The following is a 19,832-nucleotide window of genomic DNA, read 5'->3' on the forward strand; positions in this document are numbered from 1 at the left end:
TTTGATTTTATGAATAAAGATTTGTTCAGTAGTTATATATTGTAATTTACTAAATTCACAAATGACCATGTGAGCTAATGAAAAGTCAAACATAAAAGAGACCAAAAAATTTGACTCTTAAAAAAATATAACACCATTCTCTGGGATAGCAAACTAAACGTGAAGTTTAATAGTATAACAAATTTAATTTGTTAAAATGTACAATCATTTTCTGTCTTAATGCTGCACTATATCAGACATTCTTCATAAATGTTTCTGTCTATCATATAGCATTCAAAATAGAAATGGAGAAAATGAAATAAACAGAGAGGAAATATTAATTTTATTTTAAAAATTGCACAAAAATTGAAAAAAAATTTAAACTATCTTATAATTAAAAAGAAAAAAAACTATCTCCTATAACATGTATAAGTCTTAGATTTTTTTTGTAAAATAAATGATTTGCAACTCACCTATTTTTTTTTTTCAAACAAGCTATATACCATGCAGCAGTAAACAAGGCTACTAGCAGTTACTATGCCAATATATCAGGAAGAAATTTCTTTAAGGAATGTTCAATCCATGCTATTTTTATATTTTAATTTTAGAGGAATCATAAACGCCTTTGTGACCAAACTAGACACATCACAATGAGGAAATAGCCTGCAGTGATTGGCACGCCAGGAATGAGTTCTATATTACTCCAGCACTGATAATCAGGAAGTGCAAACGTGTGTTTGACAGAAAGTCATTGTTGACCACTTTTTGTTCATGTAAAAATAACTATATTTTATCAAACTTTATAAATGTCTACATTGAACATGTAAATGACAACATACATAACTTAATGAATAATTATTCTAAAAATGTGGATAATTCCTATTGGGATATTTCTTTTTAGATGTTTTACCTTTTTCGATAAGATAACCTTGACTAAAGATAGACTTGACCTTGACCCTTACTGCAACTAAATATCCAAAAACAGGATTAAATTATGCATATTTTAGCATATAGAATGCAAACAAGAAAACATTTAACACTTTCATTTAGTGACAAAAAAATCGTCAATTACACTTTGGTCATTTCAAAATAATAAAAATTAAAAAAAAAGACACCTAAGTATATTGTATTCAAGTACATTTTTGACTTGTGTTTGTTCACTTTTTATAAAGGAACAACACCTCTTTCTACAACACAGGTGTGTAAAGTAGATAACATAAAAGTGGAGAATGAATCACAAATGACCTTGACATTAACCATGACTTCCTCCATCTTGAACACTGAGGAGAAAGCAATGAATACAGAAGGTCAAGGACAGATGGACTTGAAATGACCATATGAAAGAGTCACCTCTATTTGGAACAGCATGAACATAGGTTTTTGTTGATAAATACAGAAATGTCAAGGCCAATTGAGACTGGAAATGACCTTGACCTGATGAATGACTCACCTCTATCTGGAACAGTGAGGACACAGGTTTGTGGTCGCTGATAAGTAGGTCAGGATGGGAGGTATAGTGAATTTGTTCTATCCCCTCCCCTTTATACAGAATCCTGTCACACCAGGCTGGAATTCTATTCTTTTCACTGAAAAAAAAATCACTTTCAAATCTCAAGTTATCTTAAATTAAATGCTTTCATCTGAAATTGAATTCAGTCATTTTTTTCCCCTTGCATGTTCTTACATGTGAATGAAACTCAGCTAAAACAATCAAGTTCTGAAAAATTTAAACATGTGTACCTTAAATAGCAAATGAAATATCACAGAATAATCCAGATACTCAGTAATGCTCAAAAAATTTTTGTCACTTAGTCAGACTTGAAAAGACTGTGATTAAAAGATTGATAACACGTCCATAAAAGTAACAAGGACTGAGGAAGGAAATGTCTGTGTGCATTAAACAAATACACGGCCACATACTTCTGATCATTATCAACATCATAGTGACACTGTACAGGTAAAATTATCAAAAAGGAAATTGGTGGTGGATTGCTTTGTGTGTAAAACAGTACTGTAAATATCAATGTGGATAGAAAAGGGTTTGTGGATATTATATACTGTAGATTCCTTATTTTTCGCGAGTACTTATTTTCGCGAAATGGCTCTTTAACGTCAAATGGCGAGAACAATAATTCGCAAGTGGACGGTTGATCAAGAGATTTTACATTGATTTCAGCACCATAAAAAATAAAAGCGAGTAATTTTATTTCGCGAGTGGTGCTTCTCGCGTAATTACGCGATAATTAATTCCTCGCGTATATTTCGGAATCTACAGTATACTAAGCAGTATTCAAGATTCTCAGAAAGTATTTTTTACAAGGTGACTTCTTCAAGAATATACATGTTGCTATATATACATGTACATTTATTATATGACTTTAATAAATATGTAAAATTTAAATTTGACAAGTAATTCATGAAATATAGGCATTGGAAAAAAGTCAAACAATGTACATGTGTTAAAAAATAATTGTATTTAAATTATTTCATGACAAGTGGTTGTATAAATAATATTTGACAGGATGTCTTTCTAAGACATCCAACTTCAATTGTAGGAAACTATTGTCATTGAATATACATGGGGACAATGGAAACGAGGAGGGGATGGGGCATGGGGGGACTTCCAGATTTCAAGTAAAGGTAGGATTAACATGAGTAAACTGTTTCAAAATTGAATGTTTGGTGAATTACCTAGAGACCCACTCATTAATTTCTGTGTTGTATTTATATGTTGGCATTAGACTGTATATTTACTAAAGACCCACTCATTAATTCCAGTGTTGTATTTAAACATTGGCATTAAGATTGTATATTTACCGAGAGTCCCACTCATTAGTTCCTGTGTTGTATATATATGTGGGTGTTAGATTGTATATTTACCTAGAGTCCCACTCATTGGTTCCTGTGTTGTATATATATGTGGGTGTTAGATTGTATATTTACCTAGAGTCCCACTCATTAGTTCCTGTGTTGTATATATATGTGGGTGTTAGATTGTATATTTACCTAGAGTCCCACTCATTGGTTCCTGTGTTGTATTTATATGTGGGTGTTAGATTGTATATTTACCTAGAGTCCCACTCATTGGTTCCTGTGTTGTATTTATATGTGGGCATTAGATTGTATATTTACCTAGAGTCCAACTCATTGGTTCCTGTGGTGTACTTATATGTGGGTGTTAGATTGTATATTTGCCTAGAGTCCCACTCATTGGTTCCTGTGTTGTATTTATATGTGGGCATTAGATTGTATATTTACCAAGAGTCCCACTCATTGGTTCCTGTGTTGTATTTATATGTGGGCATTAGACTGTATATTTACCTAGAGTCCCATCATTGGTTCCTGTGTTGTATATATATGTGGGTGTTAGATTGTATATTTACCTAGAGTCCCACTCAATAGTTCCTGTGTTGTATATATATATATATGTGTGTTTGATTGTATATTTACCTAGACTCCCACTCATTAGTTCCTGTGTTGTATATACATGTATATGTGGGTGTTAGATTGTATATTTACCGAGAGTCCCACTCATTGGTTCCTGTGTTGTATATACATGTATATGTGGGTGTTAGATTGTATATTTACCTAGAGTCCCACTCATTGGTTTCTGTGTTGTATTTATATGTGAGCATTAGATTGTATATTTACCTAGAGTCCCACTCATTGGTTCCTGTGTTGTATTTATATGTGGGTGTTAGATTGTATATTTACCTAGAGTCCCACTCATTGGTTCCTGTGTTGTATTTATATGTGGGCTTGAAGTTTATCTGGCCTTCCCTGTAGCCCTTAAACACATCAGATCTGTATAATTGTTGATGAAGCTGAAAAAAAATGATCAAAATTTATTACACTGTAGTGATATCAATATTTTACATGTACATAAAATAAAAACAAACAACATTGAAAACATGCTTTCTAAATCTCAAGCAGCCTTTTGATAATCTTTGCAAGGTACACAGTGTTTTCATTTAGAATCCCAATAAAACTATAATTGGTTACTGGTGTGATTCAGATGTGTTAAAAGTTAACAAAATATTTAGAGAAGGAAAAAGTATCCTAATGCACAAACAAGAGTAGGAACAAATTTTAAAACTAAAACCATAATTATGTACCGGTACATTCTGAGCACTGAAAACTTTTTGTTACATACGAGAAATATAACAGGTTTTCTGATTTCTTTTAGAGGTAAATATTTCTTGCCATAAACAATTCACTTCATTGTTAATTTATGCAGAATTATTCTTCAGTTGCAAAAAATTAATAATCGCAAAAAGTTGTCAAAAATAATAGTTTGTTTAAGATACATGTTAAGATTTTTAGAAGCCATGTAAAACTTGCCTGATCATAGCTGAGAAGATCTGGGTATTTCCCCTTGTCAATCATGGTCTTCACCTTCTCAATGTCCAGCCCATTTATTCTGTAGTTCAGATCACCAATCCAAAATATTTGACTGAAATATTAAATTTTAAACAACTGAAATTGCACTTGCCTTCAGAACCCTGCAGTAGTTTAATGGTTTTGAACCTGTAATGACCCCCTAATTATAGGCCAGAAGTTGAGAAATTATCATTTTGTTATCTTAAATTCTTGCCAAAACTTTTGGACAATTGTCAAAAACGTAAATCATATTGTTTTTAGGTTACATATATTTAGAACTAATTGAATCTTTTACCTCACTATGTACTGTACAATACAAAAGAAAGATGTACAGATCAAGTCTCTATTTACACATAAATGAGAAATTTACAACTAAACTCTAATAAACATAACAATTTCTAGATATAGTTCAGAAGGGATTTAAAGCCATTTTGTTAATCAATGGAATATTAATTATGATAATTATTTTCTGTTGACTTACTCGTGTTCTGATATTGATAGTGGAGGCAGGAACTGTTTAAACCTCATCTTGCCTTCCACATCTCTATAATCCTAAAAGTAAACATGTCCAAATATATAGTCAAGACTAGATGTCTCAAAGATGACAGGGCTGTTATAATGCAAGATATCCAGCTGTATTAACAGCATAATATATATTCTGAATTCAAATAAACCATAAAGAAAGGCATATTTTGAAGTATGAAAGGGGGGGGGGGGGTTGTTTTTTTTAAAGATTTCTTTTAATGAGCATAAATTACCCTCAACAGGTAAATTTTCAATCTTAAAGTAAAGCATGGTTACGGAGTACTGAATGACAAAATCTTTAGAACTCTGAAGTTTTTCTGAAATGAACAAACATGTACCTGGTTTCTTCGTTCATACTCGTCTTGGTGAGCTGCTAAGTGGGTGTTAACAAAACACAGGGAGGTATTGTGGAGGGTCATCCTTACCCCCACCCCTCCTTTGTTACCCTACAAAACATGCAAAACAAGATTGTCAATATAGAATTTTAACATAACTAATTGAATGATGAATTATTCATATTTGAAAAGAAAATCAAGTTACAATGAAAAGCAACATGTAATATACTCTGTATCAAGGTAATTGATATGTCAGTGTAAATGGTACAGGCATTAAAATTTCATCTGATCAAGAATGTAAAAAGTATATTAATTTAATACTTATGTAACCACTAATATTTTTCTCTGAAGTTAATATGAATTGGGCAAGTTGTCTCCCTTGAATAACCTCAAACATTTGTATGCTTTAAATCATTTTCAATAAAATATTCAGTAATTATTAAATATTTTTAATTTTATTTTTAATTATGTGATCTGTGTTGGAGAATTAAAATTATAGCCAAAAGCCAAGACTAAAGAAGAGGCGAGGCACTAACATATTTTACAAAGAAACTCTGACAGAAACCAGAAAATATATATAGTGTTAAGTGTGTTAATACTAGCACAATTTTAGCAGTATTTGGGCCCCAAACTTTCGTGTGGAATCAATTTTGTGGAAATAATAATAAAATATATAAAATTTATATTGAATAAGGCTAATGAAATTTCTCTTGAAAAAGATTACTCATAGAGAAAAACACTGCATTTTTTCACAGAAAAACACAAAGTTTTCCCCCTTGCAAACATTTTCATATCCTTAGTACAACAAATAATACAATGTCAGAATAAATGCTCAAAGTGATCAATGACCCTATAACCTCACCATAATTCCCATGATGCCTGTGGGCACGGAGTCTGCGTCTATGAGGTGAGGGGGAACATCTGGGGCGAGGGAATCTTTGACGTATACCAATAACATAATTCCCACCATACGAATCAGCTTCACCTGTTAAATTATCAAATATCAGAAATTAGTGATCAAAATATTAACTTATAAATAGCACTGCAATTCTGTGGTCCATAATTTACTTTAGGGGGGTTATAATGAGACTGAGAGAAGTCGAGTGTAAAAATTTAGCTGCAGTTTCCATCAATTACTCTGCTTATATGCTGAAGTTTATTCATATCCTTTGAGTATAAATACATGTAATTAATCCAATATAATATTTGACACTCAAAAGTCCAATCTAGAACATGTAAAGGAAGATAACTCTTTTCAATCACATAGAAATCAAAATCTGGAAATTGGTGAATCTGTATACATGTATATGGATGACTGACCCTTCTGTATTTGTGTATGTATGACTGACCTTTTCTATATTTAGATGACCGATCTTTCTGTATTTGTGTATGGATGACTGACTTTAAAATATTTGTGTATGGATGACTGGACTTTTCTCTGTAAAGATGACCGACTTTTCTATATTTTTGTGTGGATTACTGACTTTTCTGCATGAATGATTCACCTTTCTGTATGTGTGACTGACTTTTCTTTCTTTATGGATGACTAACCTTCCTGTATGTTGATATTTGTGTATGGATGACTGGTTTTTCTGTATGAATGATTCACCTTTCTGTATGTGTGACTGACTTTTCTTTCTGTATGGATGACTGACCTTTCTGTATGAATGACCGACCTTTCTGTATGGATGACCGACTTTTCTGTATGGATGACTGACCTTTCTGTATGGATCACTGACCTTTCTATATCGGACTTTTCCAGGCAGACTCTTCCTGACAGCGTTGTTCCACTGTTCTTCCTTCACAGAATCACTGAACACATAGGCCTGGTTACTAAGATCTAGCTCCTGAAATCTGTCAATTACAAAACAAACTGGCATTGTTACTATCTAAATACACTGAGTAGGTGCTATGTTACATGTACGTGTGAATTCTAATCCAGAGTTATACTTTTAACATTCCATCATTGACAACAAACTACTATGCAAACAAGTCAGTGTGAGAATTGCTCAATGGCGAATGGGAGATTTATACTGAAACAAATTAGAAGCATAACAGCAAGAATAAAAGAAATTTATCCCATGTTTACCCCTTTATCCCGTGGATATGGCTCATTGGATAAATTTTTCATATTCCACAGTTAAGTGCAGTTGTGACGTCACAATGGTTTTTGAGTTAGAGTGATGAAGTAAAATAAAGTGGAGTCCTATATAAAACAGTGTAAAACATTGGATGTGAAGTATTTAACATGGGATAAAAAGAATCTCCCATGATTTGTAGTTGGATATGACTTTTATCCAACTTGTGTGTTTTTATCCCCTCGCCAAGGCTCGGGGATAAAAACACACAACTCGTTGGATTAAAATCATATCCAACTACAAATCATGGGAGATCCTATATTTATACTATGCTACATGTATATTTTAAGAAATGAATTTATTTTTGAGAATTCATGAGGACATGAACTACAACGCTTCACACTGGCATATTCCATGATAAATATGCTGGCGTGAAGCGTCGTAGTTCATGTACCTCATGAATTCTCAAGAATTAAATTCATTCCTTATATTTACATTATTTTTTTGATGATTTGCCGATATTTTTGTCATTCAATGATCATCTTTGAAAAAAAGGTTGCACTAGCTATTTTTTGACTTCAGTTAGGTCATAATGGATATATTCTTACTCATCCCACGGTAGTTCATGAGAACATGAACTTTTTCTAATTTGCAAAGTATCATAAGGAAAAATATTTGGAAAGGTAAATATTTATCACTTAACTTGCACTATATTTCAAAGGAAGCAAAATTTCCTTCCAAAAACACAATGCCCAAACAGAAACATACTCTATTTCATCACAGAAATTAATGTAAGTCCACTTCTTGAACTTTAATCTTGGTGGCATAAAAAATACATGGAAGCAAAACCATGTCACTTACCCTATGACATATATGTATATATCTGGTGGAGTATCAAGTCTAACTAATGCTTCAGTGACAACTTACCCTAACATATATATCTGGAGGAGTGTCCAGTCTGTTTACTTACCCTACGACATATATATCTGGTGGAGTGTCCAGTCTGTTTACTTAATACCCTATATGAAATATATATAGGATCTCCCATGATTTGTAGTTGGATATGATTTTTATCCAACGAGTTGTGTGTTTTTTTATCCTTGAGCCTTGGCGAGGGGATAAAAACACACAACGAGTTGGATAAAAGTCATATCCAACTACAAATCATGGGAGATTCTTTTTATCCCATGTTTAATACTTCACAACCAATGTTTTACACTGTTTTATATAGGACTCCACTTTATTTTACTTTATCCTGCTAACGCAAACACCATTGTGACGTCACAACTGTGGATTATGAAAAATTTATCCAATGAGTCATATCCACGGGATAAAGGGGTAAACATGGGATAAACATGTATATCTGGTGGAGTGTCTAGTTTACTTACCCTATGACATATATATCTGGTGGAGTGTCCGGTCTGTACTTACCCTATGACATATATATCTGGTGGAGTATCCAGTCTGTTTAACCAATGCTTCAGCGTTACTGGAGGACTCTGGCCATTCACATTCCAAGTTCCACAAAACACACTGAAATCGTTTAGAAATATTCCTATGAAAAACCAGTATTTCACTTTTGCTTTATACTGTATGGCTAATAAAGTGACTGTGGTACCATTTTAGTTCTGAAGTGCTTTATTTGTAGTACTTTCATTAATGGAGAAATGATACCATTTGGTATATTTATGGTGCCTATCATAACCATGTTCACTATAATCATTTTAATATCAGACCTAAAAACATGAAGTGTGTATGTACGTATTTACTTTAGCAATCATGAATTAGCAATACTCACTTCTGCATTGTGTATTGTTTTCAAGAATGATTCAATGGTATTCATGAATTTAGCGCATTGTTGTCCATGACAAAGCCACTAAATTTTGAAGCTCGCTTTTTTAAGTACACATACAGAACCTTGGGGTGCAAAATTTGACAGGAATTGCCCTTTCTACTTGACATTTTTTAAGGGAATAATAGTCATTGTAACTCCAATGAAAGTAATCTCTTTTTTCAGATGGTCCATGAACCTTAAAGTGACAGTCCTTACGTAAAGTATTTCTTATAGGTGAACTCCTCCTCCCTCATTCTCATGTAATGCCTGACCACATGTTCCCGAGCTGTGGTAGGTTTAAGGTTGTTGACCAGTTCGACCCCTGACCCCGGGATCCCCAGCTGATTGGTGATCATTTTCAGGGAATCAGGAAATGCCCCGTTGTCTTCCTCACGGTAGTATCTATTGAACAAATCCAGTTATTAGCAATATTCTTATAAAATACTATTTGAGATCTACTGTAAACTTGGGTATTTATCATGATTAAGTATTTTTGAGAGCAACCATAAATAGCTATTGAACAAAAAACTTCAAGAAAAAATACATAAATACTTTTTAAAATTCAGTAGGAAACAATTTGAACAATGCAAATGCATTCAAAACTGGGAATTAATTTAATTTGGAATAATTCTTAATCACATATGAAGTAATTTTGAAAATAAAAGTAAAGTTATTCTGAATATAAAGCTATTTTGAATATATGAAAAAAAAAATTTGGCAATGTATTTTTATGTTAGTTCATTTTTTGATAATACTTTTTTGAAGATCCTTTGTACGTGTCATAGTATACAATGAATAACTCTGTTATGAGAGATAAGTACAGTTCAGAGACACTTACTCTTCTAACAGATCTAGAGAGTCTCTACTCTCAGCCTTACGTAGACCAGGTGTCGAGTCTGTCATATTGTCCTCAACCATCGGGCTCGGCTTCTGTCTCACTATAGAATAAAAGAATTCAAAATGAATCAAAGAAAATAAAGAAAAGAAAATACTCAGTCTCTACAATTCTTATTAACAGACATCCTTTAAATGAAAAGTTGATCACCTTTCCATAAAAAAGACAGCCCCCCCCCCTAAAAAAGTTAAAAATTATTTAATGTAAATTGAATTTATTATACTATTTACTATTTTGCTCTCTTTAATATGTTTTCAGGAAGTTCCCTATTGAAAACTGCTTTTGTACACACTATATACATGTAATGATTCTCTTTTTTTACAGAGGATAAAACGTCTTCTAGTTTACACCAGTATTTCAGAAATGGACAATTTTCAATGACCCAGCTGACAACCAATATGACACAACAATTACCAATGTACATAGGTAATACCTATGAAGTTTCCATATCAATTTCTGATTCACTAAATTCTACAATAAATGAGTGAAAAGATTCAGAAAATGAGAGAAACACACCAACACAGATCCCATTTTTCATTTTCCAACCTGTGTCAGAATGTAATATAATTTTTTTGTCCTTCATGTATACATGTAAATCATCTTTCTCATTGACACATTTCTCTCCTTGAAATTCTAAAACGATTGATTTTATGATCAGAATTAATGAAGCATGACGTAAGAAGAATAACATTGATCACTATATACACAGCTGTTACAGTCATGCAACAGTGACGGTCACGTGAGCGTTTAACCTGGTGACATCTGTTGCAATTACATGCATAAGAGGGAACTTATAAAATGACAATAATAAAAGTGAACAATTGTGTTTGTAAAATCATTGATGCTTAAAGACATTCTCTCATAAAATTTTATCAATGCATGAAAATATGACTCTCTGTTTTAAGGAAAAAACATTAAGAATAAAAGAGCAAATCAATACACTGTAGATCAAATATTAAACAGGATTTCTTTTTGTAATTTATATTTCCTGTATGTTTACTTAAATCTAATATGTTGTGATAATTTAATGAGATTTTTATTTAGTTAGTATGCTTTTTAGAGTAAAATTTTTCATTGGCCTATTAATTTGAAAACAAATTAATATTTTTTTTGCTAAAAGCAAATTTAATAAGAATTTTGATTTGTATAAACTTTTGTTTTTGTTACTGAATAAACATGAACTTTTTTTCTACCCATAATCTGTTCAAAAATTGTCAACATTATAAGAAAAAAAAAAAACAGTTGGCTGATATGAGCACAGGGCCATTCTTCATGTTCATAATTACAATGAATAAGAAGACAACAAAATTGTAGGAAGACTAAATGGTTTGCATTAAAATCCACATTAATGACAAGATTTCTTAAGATTGAATTAGAATTTTTCAGGAGATGATTATTCATGCAAAAATGCTATGGACAAAGTGCAGATCACATGGACATCAGAACAGAAGAGGAATTTTGTGTACAAGCGAAGTAACCAAGTTTAAAGAAAAGATGTATATGATAAACCAACTATCCTTTGTGCTAATACTTTCTTCAAGTTTTTCACAAAAGAAATATGCAGAATATTTTCTGCTTGTGGACCAAGTGGTTTAATTATTCTGTCATAAGTAGACAATAATTTTAAGTTACAGAAAAAATACTCAGTACATTTTTCATTTTTTCATTTCAAAACAACTTCTGGAATTTCAATTATTGTAAATCCTTGTAGAACCTGAGAAAGTCGCACAAAAAAAAAGTTGGTTCGACTTCTGTGAAAATAATTTTACACACTCTCAACATGGTCTGTTGCCACAACGTTCTCGCCATCCGAAATATTCATGTATTTCAGTGGGTCAAAAACATCCTCCTGAAATGGATTTTGTGACCTCTCTGGTTGAAACATGTCAATCCCAAAAGGATTGTCCAAATCGTGTACTTTCGAGACGTACAGGCATTCGGACTGGGAGTGGCGGTACCTGTCTGTCCAAGCAAAGGAGGAGGGAAGGCCCTGGGGGGCACCTTGTGGGAGTTCTGCAAGGAGAATACATGGGTGGATCTAGGATAATAATAACGTAAAATATGCACCTAGATTTAATATATTTTGTCAACATCACAAGGAGATTGGGAAGAAGTTCTTATAAGCATTCTTTCTCTAATGGATATTAAGGTTATAGAATAAGCAAAGCATTCATATACACAGTCATGTATAAATATATATATCTGGAAGACAGGGTTAGAAACTCCCTAAAATTACAACTCGCAAATAATTGCGAGTACCAAGAAAATGAACTCGCAATTTTGTAAGACTACTCGCAATTTTCATATAAAGTTAAATTTATATAAATTAAATACATGTAAATTAAGGAAAAAGTAACTATTGTACAATACACAAAATACAACTACAGCTTGACAGTGTGACTTTTATTTAAATTACTGATTTAAATCAAAAGCATTGTGTTCTGTCATATTATATAATTTTGCTACAGTTTCAAAGCAAAAAAATCAACTCGCAAGTTTTTGCGAGTTAACTTATTTTTAACTCGCAATTTTGGAATTCTAACTCGCGTTTTGCGAGTTGTATATAGTGAATTTCGAACCCTGGAAGAGATAGGAATTTTAGTGGGAGTTTTTAGTGGAAGCAGAAAAAAATTTTCTTTTGTAAAATTCTGTATTCCACAACACTTGCTGAATGTTCAATACAAAAATAAATAAATGTATCTAAATCCACAGCTTATAAAACTACTGTCTCCAAGGTTACATAATTTTGATACTTATATAAAATTTGTAAAAAAATATCTTCACAGGTAAAAATTGGCCTTTGCTTCTAATTACTATAATTTATATGTGTAGACTGCTTAACTAGTGTCTTAATTAAACTCCTTCAACTGGCCGTCTATTGTTTCCTTAGTCCCCATGAAATCCCAGTTTTCAGATATCAGTTGATAAAAAAAATTTTTTTTTCCCTTTTACATGATATATAAAGCAGGATACAATATATTTACTTCCAAGTTTTATACAGATACCACTTGAAATCCCAGGCATATACAATCTGAGGTTGCTACAGAAAGAAGCATTACCCTCACTCATAGCTTCCTACGGATAACAATCAGATCTAACATTATGAGCTTTCACATGATTTTAACTGATTAAATTTTACAACTTTGAGACTTCCCTACTGATATCAGATGACTGAGTTTTCTGTAGATTGTGGCTGTTAATTACAATGTTGCTATATATATCTTTTAATATCAGATGACACCGATACATTCCTGAGCTTTCTGTAGATTGTGCTTGATAAGTACAATGTTGAGATATCTACTGATATCTATGACATTTGCTACTCTGAGCTTTCTGTAGATTGTGTTTGATATTTACAATGTTGAGATATCTACTGATATCTATGACATTTGCTACTCTGAGCTTTCTGTAGATTGTGTTTGATATTTACAATGTTGACATATCTACTGATATCATGTGACATTTACTACTCTGAGCTCTCTGTAGATAGATAATTATTGATTTGGATGCCATACATGTAGCATCTTTTAATAATACTCTGATAAAATTTTACAACTTTGGAGATTTCTCTACTGATATCAAGGATATCAGCTGAAACTTACGACTCTGGGCTTTCTGTAGATAGGTAATTAATGATTTGGCTGCCACAGCATCTTTCAGTAATACCCTGACGTTCTTGCCTCCCACAAAAAGATCAACCACCTGCTCAGCTGAAATCAGAAAAATAACATTTTGATTGAAACATTTTAATATTTTAACAAGGTAAATTTTTTAAAGGAATTTTATTCAAAGTAGAGAAAGGAAGACCTTTAACCAAGTGAAACAAAGTTTTCTGTAACAAAAAATAAAGACTTAGATAGATCTATAACAATTAAATATATGATATTTATAAAAGAATTATACACTTTAAAGATACATAACTATAAATAATAGATTGATTACATACATAATAAAGAATACACATGAAATGAGTAACATACTGTTTTTCAGAGGATCAAAGTCATCAAGAGAGGATTGTCTGTTGACATTGTCTGTAAAACAGCCAAAAAAAAAAAGATTACATTGTCTATAAAACAGAGAGAGAGAGAGAGAGAGAGATGGGGAGAGAGACATAAATATGGACATTTTTTCAATGGTAGATGCATGCAATCACAGCTCCAGTTATAATCTTTTAGTGCAAAGTGTATTTTAATTTTACTCCATGGTTTTCAATTCAATGCAGATTTTAATTTGCATCTGAGCAAAAAGCATAACATATTTTGCTGTTTAAATGTAAAACGAAAATCAAACACTGAGCTTACCTAAATTCACATTTAATATTAGATATGTTGAACTTGTACTAGTGGTATTAAATTTGTTGCACACATACCGGTAACTTTCAGAGTATAACTCATATTTACAATTGCTAATGCATAATTGTATGCCCAATTTCAAATTTTAATGTGTATTTTATAAATGCATATTTCTTTAAATATACACATTATCTGGACTGGCTTTAAGTCTCGATAAATAAAACCAATACAATAATATTTATAAATACAAATTTAAGTTTACACAACAACAAAGTATGTGAATCCCCTTTTTTTCTCTCTGGATAAGATTTTAAAACAAGGAAGAAATTTTCTCTCATCTCTTTGTCCAGACAAACAAGTAAATGTGGTAGACATACTCATAAAGAGCTAAAAACATAATTGGGTAAACATGGTATAGAGATCACATATTCCCCCAACTTCATCAGATTGTTATTAATAATAGTATTAGTACATACAATAAATATGTACTTGATCATGAGTCACATGCTCCTTATAACATGTTATTATCTCACATGATAATTCACAATTATATATATTATATTTAAGGACATATGCAACATAGTTTTGAAATTTATTTTCATACTCCTAGAATAATCAAACAGTTGCAATAATCAAGGGTCCTTTGTGCAATTTAAAGATGAATGGTAATGCTATGTACGTTTTCTAAGTCAAATTTTGGAGAAATTCCTGCTGAAACATTTTTTAACTTAATTTTTCTTTGAAAAATACAAGGGCATTTATTATTTGATATCTGTTCAAAAGTTCTGGAAATGAATGCTGATTTTTTTGGTTTAAGAACATGTGATTGCATTTTGATTTTTAATTAAGAATATCTCGGAAAATTATCAGTGGGTAAAGTACAATGTAAAAAACATGTACATGTATGTTGCATAAGTCCTTAATTATTAATCAATATTCCACTCATCTTTAATGTTCACTGATTGAAATTTAAAGATCATGGAGATCAAAATATTAGTTCACCACTGTTCACATGAATAAATAATTTTTGATTTAACATTAAGAAATAATGAGACCATTGATATAAATGACATTCTTGGTTTACCTTTTTCTGAAAAGATCAAGAAAGAAATGCATGGTAATAACGTCTTTGTGAGTTCATCAACCAAAGAAGAGAGATAATGAGCCCACTAATGCATCCTCAATCAATAATGCAGATTCTTAGATCATCTATGTTTATATAATATGGTACAACAACTTTACTAACACAGAGCTGCATTGATTGACTTAAAGCTTAGCTAACAATAACAGTGCTGCCTTGAGATATGAAGACTTCCTAACTTGGATGAAAACAATACCAGTTTAAGAACAACTTCTGTAATTTTTCTGAAGTTGGGAGAGGTCATTTAATGCTGATGATTCTAATACTTTGCTGTTGGTATTATTTTCAAATTAGTATATTTTCTCAAAAGATGTTTAAGCTGTTCGTCAAAAATTTAAAAATGCAGTTTGGCACTGAGCCTCCATGGATACAAGTTCAGTCACTAGCTTACGGTTATTTAGGAATGGACTTGCTCCAAAAACCTTAACCTTTCATTCATTTTGAAAATTAATGTCAGATCCAGCATCTGAAGTAAGTATGATAGTGTGCATCCCTAGATCTATGCTTAGATTTATGCATCAAGTTAAGTCACCATGGGGCTTAAAGTTACTGGGAATGGACTTACTCCATATACTTTAACAGGGCACTCAACTGGAAAAGCAGGTTAGATCCAGCATCTGAGGCATCCCAAGATCTACGCATCATCCATGCAAGTTTGGATACCAAAGAATTTACAGTTACTTTGGAGTGTACCTGTTCCAAAAACTTTAAACTGGTCACTTTAATATCCAGATAATCAATGAGGTCAGATCCAGCATCTGAAGCAAATCTTGTGATTATTCCTTCCCATGATACATTATCCATGCAAGTTTTGTCTAGGTACAGCTTATAGTTAGTTGGGAATGGACTTGCTCCTTAAACTTTAACAGGAACACCAACGCTGATACCAAGTCAGGGGTGTAGCATAAACTCCTCTTGACTTAGCTGATGTAAACTAAAAATGCTAGAAATATTTTCTATGCTCTGCTCTAGACAGAGAGGGACTGTTCAAGACCAAGTGATCATTGAAGAAAATCAAGATATTGTGTATCTGTCAGCCTGTTTGTGCTTTGTACTATTTCTGTGAAATTCTTACTTTGTGACATGAAGAGATGTCTGTATGCATATGTGTCTCATTTTGCTCTGAGCTTTTTACTGAAAGGAACATTACCAGTGTGTCTAGCTGTCTGTCTGTGTCTTGTCTTGAGTTTCTTTGTTGACCCTGAGAGGAACATTACCAGTATGTCTAGTTGTCTGTCTGTCTGTGTCTTGCTCTCAGATTCTTCGTTGATGTTGAGAGGAACATTATCAATGTGTCTAGCTGTCTGTCTGCACAGTATTGTCTTGCTCTGAACTTAATTTGTTGATCTGTGAGGAACGTTATCAGTGTATCTAGCTGTCTGTGTCTCATCTTGCTCTGGTTTTACTCTGAGAGGAACATTACCAGTGAGTCTGTTTATCTGCAGCTCACATTCACTGTTCTAAATGATAAGAAGCTCTTTGTGTGTGTGTGTTTGTCTGATGTAAAGAAATATTGATGTCTGTATCAGTCTGATATGAACCTCATTGTGTTTTTTAGATATAGAGGCCCATTGTCTGTGTTTGTCTTTCATTGCTTATTTTTTCTGTCTGCCTTGTGCTCTTTGTATTCTCACTTTCCCTCACTGGGAAAGTCATATTGTCTGTCTGTTTGTGTGTTGTGCTATTATTTATATTCTCGCCTTCCCTGACCGGGAAAGTCCTATCGTCTGTCTGTTTTCATCTTGCTTACTTTCCCTGGCTGGGAAAGTTATATTGCCTGTCTGTTTGTGTGTTGTGCTGTTTGAGATTCTTACTTTTCCTGACTGGGAAAGTAATACAATCTGTCTGTATGTGTGTTGTGCAGTGCTTTGACTGGTGTCTTACTTTGTCGGAAATGGAAATCCTCGTTTACTTTTATCACATCCTCCACAGATAAATCATTCTCACTAGTGCAGGGGATTCCCCGGGAAGAGAACAGGAATAACCTAAAAATGATACCAAAAAATATTCAAGTTTTGTCATCTTTGGTTATTTTTTATTTTCTAAAAGTTTAGCTATATGCAAGATCTGCAGGAACTCTTCTACTGAAAAAAAAATTTATCATGAAATAAATTTTAGAAACAACACAGGACTATAGAGATTTACTTCAGTTCAAATGGTCAAAGACAAAGGTCAATATTAATTACGGATTTACTGATCATATTACTAGCACTAACATAGAAAATTAACACAGTATATACATTTATATAAAAAAATATACATATTCCAATTACTTTCTTTTGCAATCACATTATTCCTTTAGTTATTGTAATAAATAAATGATGCTTTACAATTATTTTGTTTACTTATCACTGCTTTTGTAAAGTCATAGTTTTCTTTTAAAAGTTTCCTTGATTTATTGAATATCATGTACAACAATACCACAGTATCATGATTCTTCAAAGATCTGACTTAATTTATATGTATAAATTTATTTCCTGTAGGAGTGACTGGAGTATATGCACCTAGTCATAATTCTACTTCAAATATTTTCTTTGAAATCTAAATATTGTTTCTACTTTTTTTTTTGAATAATTAAATCTACATCTCATACTCACGCAGTATCTGCCTGTTTCTGTACGACAGCGATGTACCTCTCTGCCTGGATATTGTCTTCTATGATCCGGCCCAGAATACAGTACAGTAATTAAGGAAGCTCACACAATTAACTATTACTTGACCAATAGTATCCAAAGTTATATATTTAAAGTCAATGACATGTACAACTATCGCTAATTATTCAATCCTATAATTTTTGAAGCTGTTGTTAGAGCTCTATAGTATATATAATCAATAAAAATCTTGCATTTGTTATACAATATGTAATATCCACAAATCATAATGACAGTTATTGTTTATATAACACTGCTGCAAATGTATATAACAAAAAAAAAAAAATTGCATAATATACATTTAGTATTTAAAAAAAAAAAAATGAATTAACTTGTGAAAAATAAAAATCTTATTTAAGTATACCGATATACATTTATATGTCCTAAAAGTAAACTATATTGAATATCTTTATATAATTATTAATAATGAAAATTATTGATAACTGCTTTTATCCTAAAAGAATTTTGCAATAAGTTCTAACTTAATTAATTTTCTGATTCAATTATTTTGTCGTAAACAATATTAAATTGAGTGACTGACCATGCTGAAAGTGCTTTCATTCCTTAGTAACTATAACAATCATTGTATATAATTATAATTACTTAAAGCATCTATTTAAAGTAAATGTGTCACTGAACATGATCTAATATGTTCAGAAGTTACATAAAGTAGCATATACGTACAGTGAATAAGCTTCCTAGAGAACAATCTACTAATCAGGACATCAGGAAGTGAACGACCGACTTCCTTTTAACAACTCAATGTTTAAAATATTACACGCGTACACCACTGTTGTACCGGTAACCAAGAGATTGTCAATGATTAGAATTAGTGATGTTATTGATTGTCTTTCACCTTTAATCTATGTTTATGCAATATATGTAAAATTTGTCTATGAAAGAAACTGGGATAATTATTTATAATCAATTAGAATGATTCAGTCAGAATTTCTAAAAATAAATACTTGTGCATTTATCATGTTTATTTCATCTGTTTACAAATAATAATAAATAAATCAATAAATACAAAGTATGTGACAGGATTTTTAAAGGTTAGTGTAATTAGTAAAATATGTATCATGCTTTGAAAATAGAGTCAGTTCAAACAGCCTACTTGAGGCAAATTATGACAAACCACCAAGTGTTTTTTCAATCACTTTTCATGAATATGAGGAATAAATGGAACACTGAAAAATTAAAATGTTATCATTCTGGTTTGCAGAAATACAAGCAAAATATACTGTTACCATGATCATGGATCATAATACCAAACCATAGCTGCCAATAGACCTGAATGTCAAAGGATATGTACAGTACTTTTTCGTCTGCTCGCAATCGTCTCTTCACAAATGGCGTGACCTCCATTCCGCGTGCAACATTATCAATTTAATTCCATTCAAGCGTATCTTTGATTTATATCTATCAGGAATTCACTTTGAGTTTAGATCAAGTTTCTTACTTGTATTTCGCATTCAATTTTTGTTTTCGCAGGAAATTGAATTTGTCATAGTTGCAGTTTCTACATCTTGAACCCGATCATTGAGAGGCATTTTAATAGCAAAGGTCAAATTTTTTTTAGGTTTAGTAAATATATGCTAATACTATATATATTTCAATACTTAATTATCAACATTGGTCAAATTAATCAAATATTTTAAGAGAAATATTAATGGCTTCCATGCAGCATTGAAATCAATCCTGACTATATTTCAATCGGAATCG

General features: G+C 31.9%; 1 protein-coding gene across 1 annotated transcript in view; it reads right to left on the minus strand.

Moving 5' to 3' along the window:
• LOC133201499 (inositol polyphosphate 5-phosphatase OCRL-like) overlaps positions 1 to 19,636 on the minus strand; it is a 34,582-nt gene extending 14,946 nt beyond the window's left edge. The window contains exons 1-16 of the mRNA XM_061337296.1: positions 19,419 to 19,636; positions 18,057 to 18,136; positions 17,344 to 17,444; positions 14,007 to 14,057; positions 13,629 to 13,736; positions 11,800 to 12,039; positions 9,970 to 10,069; positions 9,348 to 9,533; positions 8,729 to 8,830; positions 6,959 to 7,073; positions 6,082 to 6,204; positions 5,223 to 5,330; positions 4,841 to 4,911; positions 4,321 to 4,432; positions 3,694 to 3,803; positions 1,430 to 1,565 (exon numbers count right to left, since the gene is read on the minus strand). Of these exons, the coding sequence (XP_061193280.1) occupies positions 1,430 to 1,565; positions 3,694 to 3,803; positions 4,321 to 4,432; positions 4,841 to 4,911; positions 5,223 to 5,330; positions 6,082 to 6,204; positions 6,959 to 7,073; positions 8,729 to 8,830; positions 9,348 to 9,533; positions 9,970 to 10,069; positions 11,800 to 12,039; positions 13,629 to 13,736; positions 14,007 to 14,057; positions 17,344 to 17,444; positions 18,057 to 18,136; positions 19,419 to 19,475 (1,800 nt within the window). The 5' untranslated portion in view covers positions 19,476 to 19,636. The remainder of the gene's footprint in view (positions 1 to 1,429; positions 1,566 to 3,693; positions 3,804 to 4,320; positions 4,433 to 4,840; positions 4,912 to 5,222; positions 5,331 to 6,081; positions 6,205 to 6,958; positions 7,074 to 8,728; positions 8,831 to 9,347; positions 9,534 to 9,969; positions 10,070 to 11,799; positions 12,040 to 13,628; positions 13,737 to 14,006; positions 14,058 to 17,343; positions 17,445 to 18,056; positions 18,137 to 19,418) is intronic.
• Between the last annotated feature and the right edge of the window lie 196 nt (positions 19,637 to 19,832).

This window comes from Saccostrea echinata, unplaced genomic scaffold (assembly GCF_033153115.1).
Source record: "Saccostrea echinata isolate AGI-Se365-2 ecotype Australia unplaced genomic scaffold, CSIRO_AGI_Sech_v1 ptg000044l, whole genome shotgun sequence".
Lineage (NCBI taxonomy): Eukaryota > Metazoa > Mollusca > Bivalvia > Ostreida > Ostreidae > Saccostrea > Saccostrea echinata.